The sequence below is a fragment of the Pan troglodytes genome, chromosome 7 (genome assembly GCF_028858775.2).
Source record: "Pan troglodytes isolate AG18354 chromosome 7, NHGRI_mPanTro3-v2.0_pri, whole genome shotgun sequence".
Lineage (NCBI taxonomy): Eukaryota > Metazoa > Chordata > Mammalia > Primates > Hominidae > Pan > Pan troglodytes.
This window is the reverse complement of record NC_072405.2, coordinates 7,674,490-7,700,069: the sequence shown is the minus strand read 5'-3', so window position 1 is coordinate 7,700,069 and position 25,580 is coordinate 7,674,490. Positions and strand designations below refer to the sequence as shown.

Sequence of the window (25,580 nt, the reverse complement as noted above, 5' to 3'; positions counted from 1 at the left end):
AAATGTGTGGGAGGTGAAAACACACTCAGCCCCATAAACAAAAATGCGAAAACTTTCAATAAATAGAAGCAAGTAGAATCCAACACTATATTAAAATAATACATAACTACACAATGAAAAGATGGTTCAGTATTAAAACGGTTATTATTTCATTCAAAACTTACAAAATGGGGGAACTCCTATCAGACAGATACCAAATAAGCATTTGATAAAACCTAACACCATTCCTATTTTTATAAATAACTTTCTAACTAAGATCAATCCATTTTTATTCTGACACAGAGATACAATCAATGTTGGTATTGTGTTGCATTTTCTAAGCGAATGAACCTTCTACTTCATGTTCCTGTAAAATACGATTAAGGGGAAACTTCTTTAATTTGATAAAAGGTAATTTACCTTAACTCTGACAAACATTCATGCAATGATCAAACATTAGAATCGTTTTTATTATGGTGAAACATGAAAGGACATCCAGGATCAATTTTAGTATTCAGCACTGTGCTATAAGTCCTAAAATGTGAAATAAGACAAAAACTAGGAGTATAAATATTAGGAAGGGAAAAATAAAATTAGCACTTACTCATAATTTATCCACTTAGAAAATCCTGGGTTGTCATTTGACAACCAATTAGAAATCCTTCAGTAAGAAAAATAATACAATGCCACGATTTTAAAATGGGCAAAGAATATGGAAAGGTGATTTATGAAATAATAAGTGGTGATTACATAAATATTAATATCTAATAAAATTATGTCAGCTTGTTCAGCCTCTCTAGAACTCTTGGAATTTAATTAAAACCATATTATAATCATTCTTCATCAAAGTAGAAAACATGAAAGGCTGATAAAATTCACATTGGTAAATGCAGTGTCTAGCAACATCGTACAGGTACATCCAGCGACTCAGCAAATCCAACTACTTGCTTAACGCAGTGACAGCTGCACCATGATTATGTAACAGACATCCCCATTCTTAGGAAACACATGCGACGTCGTTACGGGTTAACTCCAATGGGGTGTGCAACTTACTGTCTTATGGCTCAGAAAACAGTGCATGTGTGTGGAGAGGGAACAGGAGAGCGAGCGCGTGTGAGCTCAAGCAACAAGAAAACACCAGCAAAAGTGAATAAAGGGGAGGCATAACGGGTTCTCTCTGCTGTGCTTTTCTTGAAGTCTTCCTGAAGTGTGAAATTACCCCCAAATAAAAAAGTTTTTTAAGGGGGAGGAGCCAAGATGGCCGAATAGGAACAGCTCCGGTCTACAGCTCCCAGCGTGAGCGACGCAGAAGACGGGTGATTTCTGCATTTCCATCTGAGGTACCGGGTTCATCTCACTAGGGAGTGCCAGACAGTGGGCGCAGGTCAGTGGGTGCACGCACCGTGTGTGAGCCGAAGCAGGGCGAGGCATTGCCTCACCTGGGAAGCGCAAGGGGTCAGGGAGTTCCCTTTCCGAGTCAAAGAAAGGGGTGACGGACGCACCTGGAAAATCGGGTCACTCCCACCCGAATATTGCGCTTTTCAGACCGGCTTAAAAAACGGCGCACCACGAGACTATATCCCACACCTGGCTCGGAGGGTCCTACGCCCACGGAATCTCGCTGATTGCTAGCACAGCAGCCTGAGATCAAACTGCAAGGCGGCAGCGAGGCTGGGGGAGGGGTGCCCGCCATTGCCCAGGCTTGCTTAGGTAAACAAAGCAGCCAGGAAGCTCGAACTGGGTGGAGCCCACCACAGCTCAAGGAGGCCTGCCTGCCTCTGTAGGCTCCACCTCTAGGGGCAGGGCACAGACAAACAAAAAGACAGCAGTAACCTTTGCAGACTTAAATGTCCCTGTCTGACAGCTTTGAAGAGAGCAGTGGTTCTCCCAGTACGCAGCTGGAGATCTGAGAACGGGCAGACTGCCTCCTCAAGTGGGTCCCTGACCCCTGACCCCCGAGCAGCCTAACTGGGAGGCACCCCCCAGCAGGGGCACACTGACACCTCACACGGCAGGGTATTCCAACAGACCTGCAGCTGAGGGTCCTGTCTGTTAGAAGGAAAACTAACAAACAGAAAGGACATCCACACCGAAAACCCATCTGTACATCACCATCATCAAAGACCAAAAGTAGATAAAACCACAAAGATGGGGAAAAAACAGAACAGAAAAACTGGAAACTCTAAAACGCAGAGTGCCTCTCCTCCTCCAAAGGAACGCAGTTCCTCACCAGCAACGGAACAAAGCTGGATGGAGAATGATTTTGACGAGCTGAGAGAAGAAGGCTTCAGACGATCAAACTACTCTGAGCTACGGGAGGATACTCAAACCAAAGGCAAAGAAGTTGAAAACTTTGAAAAAAATTTAGACGAATGTATAACTAGAATAACCAATACAGAGAAGTGCTTAAAGGAGCTGATGGAGCTGAAAACCAAGGCTCGAGAACTACGTGAAGAATGCAGAAGCCTCAGGAGCCCATGTGATCAACTGGAAGAAAGGGTATCAGCAATGGAAGATGAAATGAATGAAATGAAGTGAGAAGGGAAGTTTAGAGAAAAAAGAATAAAAAGAAATGAGCAAAGCCTCCAAGAAATATGGGACTATGTGAAAAGACCAAATCTATGTCTGATTGGTGTACCTGAAAGTGATACGGAGAATGGAACCAAGTTGGAAAACACTCTGCAGGATATTATCCAGGAGAACTTCCCCAATCTAGCAAGGCAGGCCAACATTCACATTCAGGAAATACAGAGAACGCCACAAAGATACTCCTCGAGAAGAGCAACTCCAAGACACATAATTGTCAGATTCACCAAAGTGGAAATGAAGGAAAACATGTTAAGGGCAGCCAGAGAGAAAGGTCGGGTTACCCTCAAAGGGAAGCCCATCAGACTAACAGCAGATCTCTCGGCAGAAACCCTACAAGCCAGAAGAGAGTGGGGGCCAATATTCAACACTCTTCAAGAAAAGAATTTTCAACCCAGAATTTCATATCCAGCCAAACTAAGCTTCATAAGTGAAGGAGAAATAAAATACTTTACAGACAAGCAAATGCTCAGAGATTTTGTCACCACCAGGCCTGCCCTAAAAGAGCTCCTGAAGGAAGCGCTAAACATGGAAAGGAACAACCGGTACCAGCCGCTGCAAAATCATGCCAAAATGTAAAGACCATCGAGACTAGGAAGAAACTGCATCAACTAACGAGCAAAATCACCAGCTAACATCATAATGACAGGATCAAATTCACACATAACAACATTAACTTTAAATGTAAATGGACTAAATTCTCCAATTAAAAGACACAGACTGGCAAGTTGGATAAAGAGTCAAGACCCATCAGTGTGCTGTATTCAGGAAACCCATCTCACGTGCAGAGACACACATAGGCTCAAAATAAAAGGATGGAGGAAGATCTACCAAGCAAATGGAAAACAAAAAAAAGGCAGGGGTTGCAATCCTAGTCTCTGATAAAACAGACTTTAAACCAACAAAGATCAAAAGAGACAAAGAAGGCCATTACATAATGGTAAAGGGATCAATTCAACAAGAGGAGCTAACTATCCTAAATATATATGCACCCAATACAGGAGCACCCAGATTCATAAAGCAAGTCGTGAGTGACCTACAAAGAGACTTAGACTCCCACACATTAATAATGGGAGACTTTAACACCCCACTGTCAACATTAGACAGATCAACGAGACAGAAAGTCAACAAGGATACCCAGGAATTGAACTCAGCTCTGCACCAAGCGGACCTAATAGACATCTACAGAACTCTCCACCCCAAATCAACAGAATATACATTTTTTTCAGCACCACACCACACCTATTCCAAAATTGACCACATACTTGGAAGTAAAGCTCTCCTCAGCAAATGTAAAAGAACAGAAATTATAACAAACTATCTCTCAGACCACAGTGCAATCAAACTAGAACTCAGGATTAAGAAACTCACTCAAAACCGCTCAACTACATGGAAACTGAACAACCCACTCCTGAATGACTACTGGGTACATAACGAAATGAAGGCAGAAATAAAGATGTTCTTTGAAACCAACGAGAACAAAGACACAACATACCAGAATCTCTGGGACGCATTCAAAGCAGTACTTAGAGGGAAATTTATAGCACTAAATGCCCACAAGAGAAAGCAGGAAAGATCTAAAATTGACACCCTAACATCACAATTAAAAGAACTAGAAAAGCAAGAGCAAACACATTCAAAAGCTAGCAGAAGGCAAGAAATAACTAAAATCCGAGCAGAACTGAAGGAAATAGAGACACAAAAAACCCTTCAAAAAATCAATGAATCCAGGAGCTGGTTTTTTGAAAGGATCAACAAAATTGATAGACCGCTAGCAAGACTAATAAAGAAAAAAAGAGAGAAGAATCAAATAGATGCAATAAAAAATGATAAAGGGGATATCACCACCGATCCCACAGAAATACAAACTACCATCAGAGAATACTACAAACACCTCTACGCAAATAAATTAGAAAATCTAGAAGAAATGGATACATTCCTCGACACATACACTCTCCCAAGACTAAACCAGGAAGAAGTTGAATCTCTGAATAGACCAATAACAGGAGCTGAAATTGTGGCAATAATCAATAGTTTACCAACCAAAAAGAGTCCAGGACCAGATGGATTCACAGCCAAATTCTACCAGAGGTACAAGGAGGAACTGGTACCATTCCTTCTGAAAGTATTCCAATCAATAGAAAAAGAGCGAATCCTCCCTAACTCATTTTATGAGGCCAGCATCATTCTGATACCAAAGCCGGGCAGAGACACAACCAAAAAAGAGAATTTTAGACCAATATCCTTGATGAACATTGATGCAAAAATCCTCAATAAAATACTGGCAAACCGAATCCAGCAGCACATCAAAAAGCTTATCCACCATGATCAAGTGGGCTTCATCCCTGGGATCCAAGGCTGGTTCAATATACGCAAATCAATAAATGTAATCCAGCACATAAACAGAGCCAAAGACAAAAACTACATGATTATCTCAATAGATGCAGAAAAAGCCTTTGACAAAATTCAACAAGCCTTCATGCTAAAAACTCTCAATAAATTAGGTATTGATGGGACGTATTTCAAAATAATAAGAGCTATGTATGACAAACCCACAGCCAATATCATACTGAATGGGCAAAAACTGGAAGCATTCCCTTTGAAAACTGGCACAAGACAGGGATGCCCTCTCTCACCGCTCCTATTCAACACAGTGTTGGAAGTTCTGGCCAGGGCAATCAGGCAGGAGAAGGAAATAAAGGGTATTCAATTAGGAAAAGAGGAAGTCAAATTGTCCCTGTTGGCAGACGACATGATTGTTTATCTAGAAAACCCCATCGTCTCAGCCCAATATCTCCTTAAGCTGATAAGCAACTTCAGCAAAGTCTCAGGATACAAAATCAATGTACAAAAATCACAAGCATTCCTATACACCAACAACAGACAAACACAGAGCCAAATCATGAGTGAACTCCCATTCACAATTGCTTCAAAGAGAATAAAATACCTAGGAATCCAACTTACAAGGGATGTGAAGGACCTCTTCAAGGAGAACTACAAACCACTGCTCAATGAAATAAAAGAGGATACAAACAAATGGAAGAACATTCCATGCTCATGGGTAGGAAGAATCAATATCGTGAAAATGGCCATACTGCCCAAGGTAATTTACAGATTCAATGCCATCCCCATCAAGCTACCAATGCCTTTCTTCACAGAATTGGAAAAAACTACTTTAAAGTTCATATGGAACCAAAAAAGAGCCCGCATCGCCAAGTCAATCCTAAGCCAAAAGAACAAAGCTGGAGGCATCACACTACCTGACTTCAAACTATACTACAAGGCTACAGTAACCAAAACAGCATGGTACTGGTACCAAAACAGAGATATAGATCAATGGAACAGAACAGAGCCCTCAGAAATAACGCCACTTACCTACAACTATCTGATCTTTGACAAACCTGAGAAAAAGAAGCAATGGGGAAAGGATTCCCTATTTAATAAATGGTGCTGGGAAAACTGGCTAGCCATATGTAGAAAGCTGAAACTGGATCCCTTCCTTACACCTTATACAAAAATCAATTCAAGATGGATTAAAGATTTAAACGTTAGACCTAAAACCATAAAAACCCTAGAAGAAAACCTAGGCATTACCATTCAGGACATAGGTGTGGGCAAGGACTTCATGTCCAAAACACCAAAAGCAATGGCAACAAAAGCCAAAATTGACAAATGGGATCTAATTAAACTAAAGAGCTTCTGCACAGCAAAAGAAACTACCATCAGAGTGAACAGGCAACCCACAAAATGGGAGAAAATTTTCGCAACCTACTCATCTGACAAAGGGCTAATATCCAGAATCTACAATGAACTCAAACAAATTTACAAGAAAAAAACAAACAACCCCATCAAAAAGTGGGCGAGGGACATGAACAGACACTTCTCAAAAGAAGACATTTATGCAGCCAAAAAACACATGAAAAAATGCTCATCATCACTGGCCATCAGAGAAATGCAAATCAAAACCACTATGAGATATCATCTCACACCAGTTAGAATGGCAAACATTCAAAAGTCAGGAAACAACAGGTGCTGGAGAGGATGTGGAGAAATAGGAACACTTTTACACTGTTGGTGGGACTGTAAACTAGTTCAACCATTGTGGAAGTCAGTGTGGCGATTCCTCAGGGATCTAGAACTAGAAATACCATTTGACCCAGCCATCCCATTACTGGGTATATACCCAAATGACTATAAATCATGCTGCTATAAAGACACATGCACATGTATGTTTATTGCGGCATTATTCACAATAGCAAAGACTTGGAACCAACCCAAATGTCCAACAATGATAGACTGGATTAAGAAAATGTGGCACATATACACCATGGAATACTATGCAGCCATAAAAAATGATGAGTTCATGTCCTTTGTAGGGACATGGATGAAACTGGAAACCATCATTCTCAGTAAACTATCGCAAGAACAAAAAACCAAACACCACATATTCTCACTCATAGGTGGGAATTGAACAATGAGATCACATGGACACAGGAAGGGGAATATCACACTCTGGGGACTGTGGTGGGGAGGGGGGAGGGGGGAGGGATAGCATTGGGAGATATACCTAATGCTAGATGACGAGTTAGTGGGTGCAGCGCACCAGCATGGCACATGTATACATATGTAACTAACCTGCACAATGTGCACATGTACCCTAAAACTTAAAGTATAATAAAAAAAAAAAGAACAAAAAAAAATTAAAATAAAAAAAAAAAAAAAGTTTTTTAAAGGAATTTTAAAATTAATCAACTTTATGTGCATATATCAAAACAAAGATTTGGCATATTACATCAAAAAAATTCACAGCACACTGTGCACATCATGATTATTTATGTTAGAATCGAAATGTGGGCATTTAAATGTATAGTCATACTATACAGTATGCTTTGTTTCATATACACCTACTGAGACATCAGAGACTTATTAGATCCAGTTACAACTGGGGAGGATAGGAATTTGAAGGGTGAAAAGAAATTCAGTATTCAACTCTGAATATCTACAATATTTTTTAGAACATTTAAAAACATATCCCTGTTTAAATTGTTTTCTCCTGATAACACTGGGGCATGGAGGAGGGAAGATGAGAACCCGGAACAGCCTGGGCTTCTCCGTGGAGGGAGCCACTGGCAGTGACACAATTCCCAGAAATGGGAAGTGAGGTTCATTCACTCAGAAAACATGGTGGAACCCCACTGGTAATCAAATATCTGTGGCAGGATTAGGGCTGATTATTAATTTATTCCTTTTACTTTCTAAAGCTTTCCAAATTTTCTGCAATGTGCTTGCATTATTTTTAAAATTGGGAGAAAAATTAAGCAAATAAGAAAACAATTACAAATCCAATTTTCACAATGACAAAGAATGACTCAAAAATGCATGTCGGTCCGGGCGTGGCGGCTCACGCCTGTGATCCCTGCACTTTGGGAGGCTGAGGCGGGTGCATCATTTGAAGTCAGGGGTTCTAGACTACCTTGGGCAACATGGTGAAACCTCATCTCTACAAAGCACAAAATTAGTCAGGCATGGTGGCATGCACCTGTAGTCCCAGCTACTCAGGAGGCTGAGGCAGGAGGATCACTTGAGCCCAGGAGTTCAAAGTTGCAGTGAGTTATGATCACACCACTGTACTCCAGCCTGGGCAACAGAAAGAAACCCTGTTTCAAAAACACGCAAAAAAAAATCTTTTCACATGAAGGTGAAAATGAGAAATAGCCGATGGATTTATCTCCCCTAAAATGAAAGAGAGAAACCAGGAAATGAAATACGGAGCTCTTGTCAGCATAGACCAAATATTATTAAATATTATTTTACTGAAATACAAAGTCCATTCAGATTTTACACTGGGACCAGGAAACATCTACCAGCTAAGCCAACTACTCACACCTTTCTCCAGGTTTCACTCCCCATGCTGGTCTTGCTACATTCTGATCTCTATGCTAAGCATTTATAAGGTAACTCCTATAGATGAAAACCACAGCAAAGTATGAGAAATACATTTTCTGACACTTGCGGCCAGAAAATGGGAAACAAACTTGAGATACATAGACTCAAGAAATATCTTTTCATTTTGGTTACGTCATCTCCAAGCATCTCTTACAGCTTCACCTGTCTCTGCACCCTGCACAGCCCAGGCAAACCCTTCTATTATTTCCCTTGAAATGCATGGTGCTTGTCCAGCCTCTACAACATCCCCTGCCTCGAGCCTCCTTTACCCCTTTTCTGTTCCTGTCAAAATCCTCCTCATTCTCCAAGTGCCTGATGAGATCCAAACTCCTCCCCTGTGAGCTTCCAAGGTGACCTTTTCTCCTCAAATTCTTACTTTCTCCACTGGCTCTGGCTCTGGGGAGTGTAGAACAGGAGCCAGGATGTATTTCACACGCACTGCACTGACGTCGTCCGTCCCATGACTGAATTACCACTGCCGTCCTGGGAGGCGGCATCATCTCCCCACTTTCCACAGGACAAAACAGAGCTCAGAAACCTTAAGCACAGTGGGTCAGGGGTGCAGCTAAGATTCCGACTTCCTGGCTTCATGTCTCCAGCTGCTGTGATCATTACACAGGGCAATACCACTCGTCCAGGTCCACACTAACCTGAGAGAAAGAAACAATCCTCTTTCACAGGCCAGGTCTCTAAACTGCATTGCCGGCTTTGCCAAGCAGGGCCTGTGTTTGATTTAACTTTGGATACAGCAGACGCCTTCCAAAGGACTGGAATGCATTGCAGTTACAGTAAGTGTCTGCTGACAGTGCGATAGCTTCCACTTTGGGGGCTATCTAGAATATATACTAGTATGTTACCCAAAAAGAATAAGAATTACCTAACTGAAAATTTAAGTAGTCATCATCCAGAGCCAGTTTTCTGCAAAAGACAATTCATATGGTTTGGCTCTGTGTCTCCACCCAAATCTCACGTCAAATTGTGATCCCCAGTGTTGGAAGAGGGGCCTGGTAGGGGGTGATTGGATCACAGGGGTGGATTTCCCCTTGCTGTTCTTGTGATAGTGAATGAGTTCTCAGAAGAGCTGGTAGTTTAAAAGTGTGTAGCACCTCCCCCTTCACTCTCTTCCTCCTGCTCCGGCCATGCGGGATATGCCTACTTCCCCTTCGCCTTCCGCCATGGTCGTAAGTTTCCTGAGGCCTCCCAGCCATGCTCCCCGTAAATCCTGAGGAACCGTGAGCCAATTAAACCTCCTTTCTTCATAAATTGCCCAGTTTCAGCTATTTCTTTATAGCAGAGTGAGAAAGAACTAATACAACATGGTAATGGGAACAGAAGGACAAGCTCTAGACAGGGAGAAAATATTTGCAAATCACACCTCTGACTGTGTTTTGTGTCCAAAGTAGATAAAGAACTCTCGAAACTCAACAGGAAGAAAAGCATGTTTTTAAAAACTGGCAAAACCTTGAACAGTCACTTCCGCACAGAAGAGAGACGGGTGGCAAATAGGGTTCCTGCTGGCTCTGGTGTTGACGGTTGAGGGCACAGGAACCATCTGTGCTTCCCACTTGAGGCCAAAGGTGTCTCACCAGGAAAACGCTGCATCACCAGCAGTGAAAGCATAACAAAAACCCATGGGAAAAAGTCACAAAGATGCATTAACCTTTCAATAAAGTAGAACAGAACCCACCACGACCCAGTGAAAACAAGTGACTTTTGCTGTATTTCTTTGCTATTAGTATCACCGCACTTCTTAAAAGAAATCTGATTAAAACACTGCCTCCAGGAAGGAGGACAGAACAGCACTGAATTCTGCCTCCTCTGGGCTTCTTCTCGCAAAATCAAACTTCACTTTTTTCCAAGCTGAGATATTTCACCTTAAGAAAAAATATTTATTTTATCAAAGGTGTAGGTTATTTGTAAATGGCTACTATCTTATCTAAGGGTAAAATATAATCACAAGCTCCCTGGACACTACCTGGGATGGTGCCAAACTTGCAGGGAAGCCCCAAAGGCTGAGGCTTCTGCTGACCAGACCACGTGGACACAGACGCCAAAGTCTCAACTCGACCACGTGGACATGGATGCCAAGGCCACAACCAGAGCATGTGGACACAGATGCCGAGGCCTCGACCAGACCATGTGAACATAGATGCCAAGGCCTCGACTGAATGCTGCTATCTCGACCAGACCACATGGGTATGGATATCAATGCCCCAGAAACAGCCATTTGGCTACAGAATAACAACAGGACGCTGTGTGAGAAAATACAGGATCAGATTCATGATTTGGGAGCGAAGTACCAGCTTCATCCTTCACCCATCTTCTACCACACTTCATCACCAAACAGCATGCTTGTCATGACACAGGATCTCCTGGTGGGGGGAGACCCAACATAGCTGCCATGGGAGGGATCCAGTGCCATCGCTGTGCCTTTGCAAGGGCAGACCCCTGTGGCCACCATGCTGCTGTCCTACTGCCTAGAATCCTGAGCCACAGAGCATCCTGGCTTGGAGGTGGACAGGGACGCCAGACCTGGAATGCCACCATACGTGAGCAAGGTGGTTTTAATCAATTTGGTGAAAATTAGAGGAACAGCCTCTCGTCACCCCTCATCCCTCACCTCACAGCAGCCCCAAGTGCTGAGCGAGCCCAAACCCAGGCCTCAAGCCCCAAAAGCACCACCAGTGTAGAGGCACTGTGCAAATACACTCCAGGAAGATGAACTTTTGGGCGTGACCATTCCGATGTAGGCTGAGACAGCCCCCAGGGTGATGTGGGATGCTGAGAAAGCCATTTGGCAAGGGGGCCCGGAGCAAGACAAGGCCGAGGGCGGAAGAGGCCACCGGCTGGTGGAACCTGACTCCGGGCGCTCCCAGCTTCCACCCAACACTGCTGACCTCGCCAAGTAAGGCTGCAGGGGAGACAGAGCAGCATGGGCCAGTGCCCCCTGCACATCCTGAGTGGTCCATGGAATGACCCCATCACAGGACCATCCTTCCTTCAAAACAGGCACAGGCGTGGAGAAGGGCGCTCTCTTTGGAGAAGCAGAGAGAAGTTTGAAGATATTTTTTAGAGGCCACCCTTCCTTGGCTTGCAACGAGCACGGCTAACCAGGGGTGTATGATTGCTACAACATGGGAAGGAGGGTCCTCAGCATCACAGAACATCAGTATCACCATCGACAGGCAAATGTGAGAGAACAGACCCGTCAGGCTCTGCCACAGTTACTAACGTCTGAACACGAGCGATTGAGACAGGAAAGACACACAGCAGTCTTCAAAGGAAGGACCAGCTGAGGCTGGGTGAAGATTTATCAGGTTGGATAAATGAATGAGGGGTAGGGAGGTTTGCTAAGTGAAGGAAAATTGAATAAAGCATCGTCAGTTTACCTAGAATAATATTCCAAGTTCTGTGGCTTCTTTAATAACAAAACTAAATGAAGAAAGGAAAGCCAAAAGAAAAAGAAAGAGAAAGCTCTTGTTCCTGGTTAGAATCTGACAGGACCAAACCTGCCTTCTGCCTTCACCTGAAAGAGCTCAAAGGACAGAAGTGTTTTGAGGCATCTCATCTTAGAGGTTCTAGGTGAGCTGAAGGCTCTTTCAAATCACCAGGTAACCCCCCTCCAAGAAGCCACGTTCACAGGTCTCACTGAGACGCTGTTAAAAAAAAAAACGGAAGACAAGGTTCATGATGCTTCCAACTCATACCATTTGTAAAAGTTTAAATGGTGCAGTCACCACTTGGAGGCAGTTGCTAACAGGGAAACTCTCCCTTCTCAGCCACCCCACCCCTCCCAGCCAGCAGCGAGGCCCTCCCCGGAGGTCTCTGCAGGCACCACCGAGGCAGCGCCCGTCTCTCCCGAAGAGCCGCTGGTTCCTGGGTCTCTGAGGGAACTGTGCGTAGTGCGCTCAGGGCCACTCACCTCTCTGTGGCCGCGCAGTGCCTTTGTGTACAGCAAGGCTGCTTCAAGCTTTTTACACTTATGTGGGGGTGGGAAGAAAACGCTTTCAAAACTTGCTGCCGTTTCTAAGTTCTCTGCTGGCCCTTCCCTCTCGGCCATTCTTTTGAGAATCGACGAAAATGGTGGCTGTCCCCGGAAGATGCAGGCATGAGAAGCACCACGCCAGTGTCTCGGCCACGAGAAGTGGGAGCCTGAAGCATGGCTCCTGGTGACCTCCGGGACCCAACTCCATGGACCAACTGCACCCTCTCTGCAGGCTTTCGGAGGCGCCGCACACCCCACTGGGCCCCATGAGCTACTGAGGAAACTGATGAGCCAGAGGCCGAGACTGAAGAGGGGCAAGGACGCCTGCCAGGACGGGCTTTTCCTGCCCCTGCGCCGGCCCAGCTGAGCTAAGCTCAGGCATGGGTGTTTCGCAAAGGGGCTTTGGTCCCGGTTACGGAGGCGGCGGGCAGTGAGCTCTGGTCTGGGCATTCCTGACGAAGCTCTCTGCAGAAAAGGTTCACAGCCCTCGGTGACGGTGACACATCACACCTCCACGGAGTACGTGATATCGCCTTGTGCTCCCGTTCCCTCATTCAATCATTCGGTCTCTGCAGCACCAGGGAGGGGCCCGGCGGGAGCCTGTACAGCGGGTGAGGGAGGAGGGAAGCCAGTCTCAGAGGGGCCTGAGGGGAAGGAAGCCGGTCTCAGAGGGGCCTGAGGGGAAGGAAGCCGGTCTCAGAGGGGCCTGAGGGGAGGAAGGAAGCTGGTCTCACAGGGGCTGAGGGGGGAACCCGCCCCAGAGGGGCCTGAGGGGAGGAGGGAAGCCCGTCTCAGAGAGACCTGAGGGGAGGAGGGAAGCCGGTCTCACAGGGGCCTGAGGGGAGGGAAGCCGGTCTCAGAGGGGCCTGAGGGGAGGAGGGAAGCCGGTCTCACAGGGCCTGAGGGGAGGAGGGAAGCCGGTCTCAGAGGGGCCTGAGGGGAGGAGGGAAGCCGGCCTCAGAGGGGCCTGAGGGGAGGGAAGCCGGTCTCACAGGGGCTGAGGGGAGGAGGGAAGCCCGTCTCACAGGGGCCTGAGGGGAGGAGGGAAGCCGGCCTCAGAGGGGCATGAGGTGCAGGGGCCCGGCCTGCCTCATGAGAGCTCCGCTTTCAGCCTGAGCCACACGGGAATCGCCCAGAGCTTTGGCTCAAGCATGGCAGGATCCCGCCGCATCTGAAGTGTCAGGACGTGCCTTTTTTTTTTTTCTTTTTTTTGAGACGGAGTCTCGCTCTGTCGCCCAGGCCAGGCCGAAGTGCAGTGGCATGATCTCTGCTCACTGCAAACTCCGTCTCCCAGGTTCACCCCATTCTCCTGCCTCAGCCTCCCTAGTAGCTGGGACTACAGGCGCCTGCCACCACACCCGGCTAATGTTTTGTATTGTTTTGTATTTTTAGTAGAGATGGGGTTTCACCATGTTAGCCAGGATGGTCTCGATCTCCTGACCTTGTGATCCGCCTGCCTCGGCCTCCCAAAGTGCTGGGATTACAGGCGTGAGCCACCGTGCCCAGCCAGGACGTGCCCTTTTTTTAGTGCCTGTAAAATAAGAAACTTTCTTCTCACACCTCCTGAGGTCAAGTTTACAAACTAGAAAAAGAACACTATAAAGATGCGGCTTATTGTACCTTTCCCATGTTAATTATGACACTGGGTCTTTTTCAAAAGGTGTACAGATGGCACTGGTCTTCACAGGCATGGGCCCGTGTGGTCTTTCCCGGATTTAGGAACACTGTATGGGGTCCACAGTCACACGTTCAGGTCCACATCTTAAATTCCTCCCCATGGAAAAGATCTTGATAGGGTACATTTGACATTCTGAGATATAATTGTTATATCACCCTTTTAAACATATCAACTGTAATCTAACTAAATACCACAATCCACCATATCAACTTGATACCAGCCATTATCCATTCAAAGCACATATGAACACGTTAGTATTAAATGGCCTAAAATATTACAGTATTCATTTTTGTCCCTAAATTCTTATTTCCATTCCATCTCCTCCTACAGAACCATATCCTACTGTAACATATATTTAAGCTTAAAAGACGTTTTCCTTTCTTTTTCTGTCTATACCCACATGAACACACATTTCATGTGTATGCATATAAAAGCAAAAATACATTTTTAAATTTTCTGTGACAAAGATTCTAGATGATAAAACTGTCTTCTTGACTAAACTATTGTTAGTTTTAGAGGTGACCCTAAAATATAATTATAAATTTTGATGAACACTAAATATTACCATTAAAACTGAATTGGAAATACATCTCTTAATGAGATTTTTCCCAATTCACTAATATATTCATGGATAAATATTACTTTTTAGTGAAAGAAAGCTGGGTTCACTGTCAATGACTTTTTAAATAGCTGTAAGATGCAAAACTTAGATTGCATTAATACCTGGATGGAACATAAGTGTGTTATTCTGGCGATGGCCCTCAAGCCTTGGAACTCCTTCAGAAATCACTGAGCACTTACCATTAACAATTACTCCTAAGAATTAGCCGATAACGCTATGATATTCTCTTTTAATTATGTTGAAAGCAAGAAATGGGAAACTAAAAATAAGTTTCGCCCATTGATTAGAGTCACTAACTTCACCAGCAGTGAGACAGATACCCCAGACTGTCCATTGTTCTGACACCCAAGGGCAACACTCCCTGCAAGATTCCGGATGTGGTGGGAGGGTACACCTTTTCCCTCTTTCATAAGAGGGGGAACGGTGAGTTTGAGAACACAGTAGGCAAAGATGCAGAAGCATCACTCAGACACTTTCTCAGATTAGCAGACTGTAGGGAAAGGCACCCGTGAACCCTAAGATAAGAAATCAACTTCCTTAAAACCATCTCATATCATAGCCCCTATAAGAAACCTGATGTGCCACTGAACGGTGAGCACCTTATTGTGAAGTCTGCTGTGCTAAGGTGAGGTCACAAAACAACATCCTTTTCACATCCAAATGCCCAGAAAACTATCTGTCTTTTGCACCTACTGCAAACAGTCACAAGTGATACTTTCCCGTGTATGTAATATCATGAGATTCCTTTAAACCTGTAAAAACAAAAGACCAGAACCAAGACAGAAGAAAGAAATGTTACCATGCATTTTAATTTCCTTAACCTCCTTCTCTCCCTTAAACAAGTTTCCAAGGGAACAGAGTGCAGGCAAACCATTCTCTGTAGTATTTCTGAGCAATGAAGAGTGTTTGATTCTTACATTCCTCCTAAGCAGCGGAAAAAAGACACATGTATTAATATCTGGGATACTTCTTGAGGTAAGAAAGTTTTACAGTAGGAAAGGTTACAGACCTTGTGTTGGTCACATTATCTGTCATTGTGAGATGATGTCCTAGAAAAGGCAGAATCTTTGTTGTAACTTTAGTCAATTGCATCAGCTTTATGTTACCATGCGGTCATGCGGTCACTGATTAATCTCACGAAGTGCTGCAGACACAGCCGTCCATCCTAATCCAGCTTTCCCGGGTCAGTCAGCACAGCCATGCACTGTTTCTGAGCCCTAACAGAGCATTGTGATTTGGGGGTTGGTTCTTCTTCTGTCACCTGACAACTGAGGACACAGTAGACGCGGAAGAGGGCCAACAGGGAGACGAGGTCTCAGTGGTAATTCTGCTTTTCAAGGCATTCTAAGGTAGGAATGGGATTGGCAGACAACAAATCCTCATGAATTAACTAGTTGTAAACAAAGAGTGCAAAAGGGATGAGTAGAGAAAAACAGGTGATAAAATCAGTACTCAGGGGTGGGGGCCCTCAACTGCCTTGACACATAAACTCTGCCTTCAGGTCTCTTCATATTGATTTGAATCTGCCATAGCAATAATTTAACCCGCATTTGCTTTTCAATTCTTACTATTTTGTCAATAATTAACATATTTCATCAAATATTGACATGTAGAGATTGACAAATAATTGAGGATGGCTAAACTTAAAATACTGATCCACATGAAACGGCATAGAGTATCTAACATTATAATATTTAGGTATTCATAATTGATGGCCTAGTGAGAGAGTATGTATTAATATAATATGTCATCAATTCCAGAGACAGTCTTAAGTTTTACATGATTTTTTTTAAAAAATCAAGCTAAAATTCTATCAAGATACTACCAGTTATTAGAGGTTATCTATGGAATTCTAAGGAGTAGGACATTCCCCTCTCTTCTGGTTTTTTTTTAATTTTTTTTAAAGCTCTAACTTTTATACTTTTTTATTGAAACATAATAAATGTGCATATCTGGGAGGTGCACACAATAATTTGATACATTCATATAATAAAATCAGGATAACTGGGATATCTGTCACCTTATTCATCTTTTCTTTATGCTAGAAACATTCAAATTTTTCTCTTCCAGGTATTTTGAAATGTACAATCAATTAATGTTAATGGTAGTCATCCTGCTGGTCGATTGAACACCAGGTTTTCTCTCTCCTTTTAACTGTACCTTTCTACCCATTAATCAGCCTCTCTCCATCCCCCCAGCTCCCAGTTTTGAATAGCAGTGGTATTATCCTATCTCCTAAATGCACTCAACTTCTCCTTTTTCACAAAAGAAACAAAAAATTATAGCACAAACATTAGGTTATATAATTGTTGTTGCAAAAAAATTCAAACAAACCTATGTCAGGAAATGAAGTTGTAGTTCCCATAGCAACAATGACATGGGCCCTTAGACAAATTTTTCATGTGCTTTGTGTGACTCTAAGAAGTAAGTTCGTTCCTTAACAAGTCATTTAAATGTTCAGCCAAAACACCGTGTCACAATGAACTTCTTTGTCCTCTTGTGTTAATGGGCTCAGCGCTCCCCACCACCCCTGTAATCTGCAGTCATTCATAGGTTTAATGCGGTACTTGGGCAACACCTCACTTTTGAGAGGGCTGTCACACTAAAAGTTAATTACAGCAGTTAATCACAGTTGTAGCAAGTCTCAAAATGCTTTCATATTTGCATTCAGGTTTGCATTTTAAGCAATTAAAATAGCAAAAAAAAAAAAATCCCTGAGGTCTTATCAATTATTTTCTGTGATGTTCCTAACCCTTCCATGAATAGCTTTAGGAATCAAACCTCATTATTAAGAAGTTCAAGAAATAGTAAGAAAAAACTTAACATCATTTAAATAATAGAGAAAACTTAAGCAAAAATTTTCAACACAAAGTTTTAACATCTGATGATGCTTATAAATTTGGCACTATCAGGTACACCATCCCGAGCAATATAGTCCTTACTAACAATAAATATGAAGTTTTAATACAAAAAAAGACTACAAATTCTTAACAGATACACGACTTACTCTTAAGGGAATAAAGATCAGTCAATAATAAAAACCAAAAAAAGGGGTTATCTATACATATTTTCATGCCTGGGCTGAAACAAAGCTACAAAATGCATTGAAAATCATAAGGTACTATACAACCTCATGGAGAGAAATGTAATTCATTGCCAGATGCTAGTTCCCTTGCACAAAACCCTAGCACAGGCAAATATATCTTGGTATACTTTTTTGATGTCCTCAATAATTGCTACTCTGGTACAGGGGGATTCCTTTGGATCCTTGGAAAAGGAATAAAAAGGGGGTGTGGGGAAGGGGGAAGGACCAAACCTGGCCACAGGGCACCAGGTTTCGGTGAGGCGGCAGGAACAGGTTTGGACATCTGCCAGGCACAGCGACTCTGGTTAATGACAATGTGCTGTGAGTTTCCAAATTGCCACAAGAGCCTCCTGCCCTGCAGACTGAGCTAACCAGCATGTGACTAGAGCGGATATTTTCAAAAGGAGCAATGGTAAGTGTGGCTGAGGATATGGGGGAAGGGGACTCACGTTCACCACTGATGGGAAGGTAAATTAGTGAAATGCTATGAAAAACTGTGCAGAGCCTCCCTGAAAAACCAAAGTAGAGCTACCGCAAGACCCAGCAATCCCACTTCTAGGTGTGAGATCACTACGTTGAGATGTCTGTACCACCATGGTCACTGCACAGTCACTACTCACAATGGACAAGATATGGAATCAACCTACGTGTCCTTCAACAGATGAATAAGGAAAACGTGGTGTGTGCACAGTGGAATGCCAGTTGGCCTTAAAAGAAAAAGAAATCCTGTTATTAATGACAATGTGAATGAGCCTGGAAGACATTATGCTGAGTGAAAAAAGCCAGGCACATAAAGACAGATGCCTCATGATCTCACGGATATGTGGAATCTGAAAAAGTGAACCCCATGGAAACAGAGTAGAACAGTGAGGGCCAGGCTGGTAGGTGGGGTTGGCGGGGATGAGGAAAGGGCAGATGTAGGTCAAAGGGTACAAAGTTTAGACTAAGGCTTAGTGATCACTGCATTGCATGGCAAACACAGCTAATAATAATTCAAACATTTCAAAATCTCTAGAATAGAATTTTAATGTTTTCACTAAAAAGAAAAAATGGTAAGTTGGTGAGGTGACAGGTATGTCAGTTAGCTTGCTTGACTCTTTCCCCAGTGTATATATAGATCAAAACATCACACTGTACTCCATAAATATACAGTGATTATTTGTCAATTTAAAATAAAATATAAATTTATAATTAAATTTTAAAAATAAAATATAAAAAAGGAATGCAGGCAAGACGGGAAGACTATGCAATGAACTCTGCAAATGACACAGAGAAATGTGGCCCTGCTACAGATATTCCCTGTTAGTGTCTGCTTGAGAGAAGGCAAAGATTTGGAAGGCTAACAATGGTAGAAGAAAGTTCTAGAAACCAGAAAACATTAAGTCACTACCACCTTCTCAGAAAATAATGCTATTAGGCTAGGCATGGTGGCTTACGCCTGTAATCCCCACACTTTGGGAGACTGACCTGGGAAGATCACTTGAGCCCAGGAGGCAGAGGCTGCAGTGAACTATGATGGCACCACTGCACTCCAGCCTGGGCGAAAGAGCAAGACCCTGTCTGAAAAAAAAGAAGAAAGGAAAAGAAAAGAAGAGAAAAGCATGCTCTGGACTGAAGTGTGTTGAGCCCCCAGTGTAGGTGTATTTGGAATAAAGAAGTGATTCAGCGGGGAGGAGCCAAGATGGCCGAATAGAAACAGCTCCGGTCTACAGCTCCCAGCGTGAGCAACGCAGAAGACGGGTGATTTCTGCATTTCCATCTGAGGTACCAGGTTCATCTCACTAGGGAGTGCCAGACAGTGGGCGCAGGTCAGTGGGTGCATGCACCATGCACGAGCCGAAGCAGGGCGAGGCACTGCCTCACTTGGGAAGCGCAAGGGGTCAGGGAGTTCCCTTTCCTAGTCAAAGAAAGGGGTGACTGACGGCACCTGGAAAATCGGGTCACTCCCACCCGAATACTGCGCTTTTCTGACAGGCTTAAAAAACGGCGCACCAGGAGATTATATCCTGCACCTGGCTCGGAGGGTCCTATGCACACGGAATCTCGCTGATTGCTAGCACAGCAGTCTGAGATCAAACTGCAAGGTGGCAGCGAGGCTGGGGGAGGGGCGCCCGCCATTGCCCAGGCTTGCTGAGGTAAACAAAGCAGCCGGGAAGCTCGAACTGGGTGGAGCCCACCACAGCTCAGGGAGGCCTGCCTGCCTCTGTAGGCTCCACTTCTGGGGGCAGGGCACAGACAAACAAAAAGACAGCAGTAACCTCTGCAGACTTAAATGTCCCTGTCTGACAGTTTTGAAGAGAGCAGTGGTTCTCCCAATATGCAGCTGGAGATCTGAGAAGGGGCAGACTGCCTCCTCAAGTGGGTGCCTGACCCCTGACCCCCGAGCAGCCTAACTGGGAGGCACCCCCCAACAGGGGCACACTGACACCTCACACGGCAGAGTACTCCAAAAGACCTGCAGCTGAGGGTCATGTCTGTTAGAAGGAAAACTAACAAACAGAAAGGACATCCACACCAAAAACCCATCTGTACATCACCATCATCAAAGACCAAAAGTAGATAAAACCACAAAGATGGGGAAAAAACAGAACAGAAAAACTGGAAACTCTAAAAAGCAGAGCACCTCTCCTCCTCCAAAGGAACGCAGTTCCTCACCAGCAACGGAACAAAGCTGGACGGAGAATGACTTTGACGAGTTGAGAGAAGAAGGCTTCAGATGATCAAATTACTCTGAGCTACAGGAGGACATTCAAACCAAAGGCAAAGAAGTGGAAAACTTTGAAAAAAATTTAGAAGAATGTATAACTAGAATAACCAATACAGAGAAGTGCTTAAAGGAGCTGATGGAGCTGAAAACCAAGGCTCGAGAACTACGTGAAGAATGCAGAAGCCTCAGGAGCCCATGTGATCAACTGGAAGAAAGGGTATCAGCGATGGAAGATGAAATGAATGAAATGAAGCGAGAAGGGAAGTTAAGAGAAAAAAGAATAAAAAGAAATGAGCAAAGCCTCCAAGAAGTATGGGACTATGTGAAAAGACCAAATCTACGTCTGATTCATGTACCTGAAAGTGATGGGGAGAATGCAACCAAGTTGGAAAACACTCTGCAGGATATTATCCAGGAGAACTTCCCCAATCTAGCAAGGCAGGCCAACATTCACATTCAGGAAATACAGAGAACGCCACAAAGATACTCCTCGAGAAGAGCAACTCCAAGACACATAATTGTCAGATTCACCAAAGTGGAAATGAAGGAAAACATGTTAAGGGCAGCCAGAGAGAAAGGTCGGGTTACCCTCAAAGGGAAGCCCATCAGACTAACAGCGGATCTCTCGGCAGAATTCCTACAAGCCAGAAGAGAGTGGGGGCCAATATTCAACATTCTCAAAGAAAAGAATTTTCAACCCAGAATTTCATATGCAGCCAAACTAAGCTTCATAAGTGAAGGAGAAATAAAATATTTTACAGACAAGCAAATGCTCAGAGATTTTGTCACCACCAGGCCTGCCCTAAAAGAGCTCCTGAAGGAAGCACTAAACATGGAAAGGAACAACCGGTACCAGCCGCTGCAAAATCATGCCAAAATGTAAAGACCATCGAGACTAGGAAGAAACTGCATCAACTAACGAGCAAAATCACCAGCTAACATCATGATGACAGGATCAAATTAACACATAACAATATTAACTTTAAATGTAAATGGACTAAATGCTCCAATTAAAAGACACAGACTGGCAAATTGGATAAAGAGTCAAGACCCATCAGTGTGCTGTATTCAGGAAACCCATCTCACATGCAGAGACACACATAGGCTCAAAATAAAAGGATGGAGGAAGATCTACCAAGCAAATGGAAAACAAAAAAAGGCAGGGGTTGCAATCCTAGTCTCTGATAAAACAGACTTTAAACCAACAAAGATCAAAAGAGACAAAGAAGGCCATTACATAATGGTAAAGGGATCAATTCAACAAGAAGAGCTAACTATCCTAAATATATATGCACCCAAAACGGGAGCACCCAGATTCATAAAGCAAGTTCTGAGTGACCTACAAAGAGACTTAGACTCCCACACATTAATAACGGGAGACTTTAACACCCCACTGTCAACATTAGACAGATCAACGAGACAGAAAGTCAATAAGGATACCCAGGAATTGAACTCAGCTCTGCACCAAGTGGACCTAATAGACATCTACAGAACTCTCCACCCCAAATCAACAGAATATACATTTTTTTCAGCACCACACCACACCTATTCCAAAATTGACCACATACTTGGAAGTCAAGCTCTCCTCAGCAAACGTAAAAGAAAAGAAATTATAAGAAACTATCTCTCAGACCACAGTGCAATCAAACTAGAACTCAGGATTAAGAATCTCACTCAAAACCGCTCAACTACATGGAAACTGAACAACCCGCTCCTGAAGGACTACTGGGTACATAACGAAATGAAGGCAGAAATAAAGATGTTCTTTGAAACCAACGAGTACAAAGACAAAACATACCAGAATCTCTGGGACACATTCAAAGCAGTGTGTGGAGGGAAATTTATAGCACTAAATGCCCACAAGAGAAAGCAGGAAACATCCAAAATTGACACCCTAACATCACAATTAAAAGAACTAGAAAAGCAAGAGCAAACACATTCAAAAGCTAGCAGAAGGCAAGAAATAACTAAAATCCGAGCAGAACTGAAGGAAATAGAGACACAAAAAACCCTTCAAAAAATTAATGAATCCAGGAGCTGGTTTTTTAAAAGGATCAACAAAATTGATAGACCGCTAGCAAGACTAATAAAGAAAAAAAGAGAGAAGAATCAAATAGAGGCAATAAAAAATGATAAAGGGGATATCACCACTGATCCCACAGAAATACAAACTACCATCAGAGAATACTACAAACACCTCTACGCAAATAAACTAGAAAATCTAGAAGAAATGGATAAATTCCTCGACACATACACTCTCCCAAGACTAAACCAGGAAGAAGCTGAATCTCTGAATAGACCAATAACAGGAGCTGAAATTGTGGCAATAATCAATAGCTTACCCACCAAAAAGAGTCCAGGACCAGATGGATTCACAGCCAAATTCTACCAGAGGTACAAGGAGGAACTGGTACCATTCCTTCTGAAACTATTCCAAACAATAGAAAAAGAGGGAATCCTCCCTCACTCATTTTATGAGGTCAGCATCATTCTGATACCAAAGCCGGGCAGAGACACAACCAAAAAAGAGAATTTTAGACCAATATCCTTGATGAACATTGATGCAAAAATCCTCAATAAAATACTGGCAAACCGAATCCAGCAGCACATCAAAAAGCTTATCCACTATGATCAAGTGGGCTTCATCCCTGGGATCCAAGGCTGGTTCAATATATGCAAATCAATAAATGTAATCCAGCATACAAACAGAACCAAAGACAAAAACCACATGATTATCTCAATAGATGCAGAAAAGGCCTTTGACAAAATTCAACAACCCTTCATGCTAAAAACTCTCAATAAATTAGGCATTGATGGGATGTATTTCAAAACAATAAGAGCTATCTATGACAAACCCACAGCCAATATCATACTGAATGGGCAAAAACTGGAAGCATTCCCTTTGAAAACTGGCACAAGACAGGGATGCCCTCTCTCACTACTCCTATTCAACATAGTGTTGGAAGTTCTGGCCAGGGCAATTAGGCAGGAGAAGGAAATAAAGGGTATTCAATTAGGAAAAGAGGAAGTCAAATTGTCCCTGTTGGCAGACGACATGATTGTATATCTAGAAAAACCCCATTGTCTCAGCCCAAAATCTCCTTAAACTGATAAGCAACTTCAGCAAAGTCTCAGGATACAAAATCAATGTACAAAAATCACAAGCATTCTTATACACCAACAACAGACAAACAGAGAGCCAAATCATGAGTGAACTCCCATTCACAATTGCTTCAAAGAGAATAAAATACCTAGGAATCCAACTTACAAGGGATGTGAAGGACCTCTTCAAGGAGAACTACAAACCACTGCTCAATGAAATAAAAGAGGATACAAACAAATGGAAGAACATTCCATGCTCATGGGTAGGAAGAATCAGTATCGTGAAAATGGCCATACTGCCCAAGGTAATTTACAGATTCAATGCCATCCCCATCAAGCTACCAATGCCTTTCTTCACAGAATTGGAAAAAACTACTTTAAAGTTCATATGGAACCAAAAAAGAGCCCGCATCTCCAAGTCAATCCTGAGCCAAAAGAACAAAGCTGGAGGCATCACGCTACCTGACTTCAAACTATACTACAAGGCTACAGTAACCAAAACAGCATGGTACTGGTACCAAAGCAGAGATATAGATCAACGGAACAGAACAGAGCCCTCAGAAATAATGCCGCATATCTACAACTATCTGATCTTTGACAAACCTGAGAAAAACAAGCAATGGGGAAAGGATTCCCTATTTAATAAATGGTGCTGGGAAAATTGACTAGCCATATGTAGAAAGCTGAAACTGGATCCCTTCCTTACACCTTATACAAAAATCAATTCAAGATGGATTAAAGACTTAAATTTTAGACCTAAAACCATAAAAACCCTAGAAGAAAACCTAGGTATTACCATTCAGGACATAGGCATGGGCAAGGACTTCATGTCTAAAACAGCAAAAGCAATGGCAACAAAAGACAAAATTGACAAATGGGATCTAATTAAACAAAGAGCTTCTGCACAGCAAAAGAAACTACCATCAGAGTGAACAGGCAACCCACAAAATGGGAGAAAATTTTCGCAACCTACTCATCTGACAAAGGGCTAATATCCAGAATCTACAATTAACTCAAACAAATTTACAAGAAAAAAACAAACAACCCCATCAAAAAGTGGGTGAAGGACATGAACAGACACTTCTCAAAAGAAGACATTTATGCAGCCAAAAAACACATGAAAAAATGCTCACCATCACTGGCCATCAGAGAAATGCAAATCAAAACCGCAATGAGATACCATCTCACACCAGTTAGAATGGCAATCATTAAAAAGTCAGGAAACAACAGGTGCTGGAGAGGATGTGGAGAAATAGGAACACTTTTACACTGTTGGTGGGACTGTAAACTAGTTCAACCATTGTGGAAGTCAGTGTGGCGATTCCTCAGGGATCTAGAACTGGAAATACCATTTGACCCAGCCATCCCATTACTGGGTATATACCCAAAGGACTATAAATCATGCTGCTATAAAGACACATGCACACATATGTTTATTGCGGCATTATTCACAATAGCAAAGACTTGGAACAAACCCAAATGTTCAACAATGATAGAGTGGATTAAGAAAATGTGGCACATATACACCATGGAATACTATGCAGCCATAAAAAATGATGAGTTCACGTCCTTTGTAGGGACATGGATGAAATTGGAAATCATCATTCTCAGTAAACTATCGCAAGAACAAAAAACCAAACACCGCATATTCTCACTCATAGGTGGGAATTGAACAATGAGATCACATGGACACAGGAAGGGGAACATCACACTCTGGGGACTGCTGTGGGGTGGGGGGAGGGGGGAGGGATAGCATTGGGAGATATACCTAATGCTAGATGACGAGTTAGTGGGTGCAGCGCACCAGCATGGCACATGTATACATATGTAACTCACCTGCACAATGTGCACATGTACCCTAAAACTTAAAGTATAATAATAAAAGGAAAA

The 25,580-nt window shown here is 43.1% G+C and overlaps 1 protein-coding gene across 15 annotated transcripts in view; it reads right to left on the bottom strand.

Moving 5' to 3' along the window:
- The window catches only part of DLGAP2 (DLG associated protein 2), a 1,020,080-nt gene that overhangs the window by 933,603 nt on the left and 60,897 nt on the right, over window positions 1–25,580 (bottom strand). For 9 of the 15 annotated variants that reach the window (XM_024345419.3, XM_024345420.3, XM_054656502.2 and 6 more), the window contains exon 1: window positions 12,434–13,513. The exons of 2 other annotated variants lie outside the window; for them this stretch is intronic. In XM_024345419.3, coding sequence (XP_024201187.2) covers window positions 12,434–12,946 — 513 coding nt within the window. In that variant the 5' untranslated portion in view covers window positions 12,947–13,513. Of the gene's footprint in view, window positions 1–12,433; window positions 13,673–25,580 lie in introns of those variants that run through there. 4 more of the 15 variants (XM_063816097.1, XM_063816099.1, XM_063816103.1 and 1 more) reach the window with 1 other exon arrangement.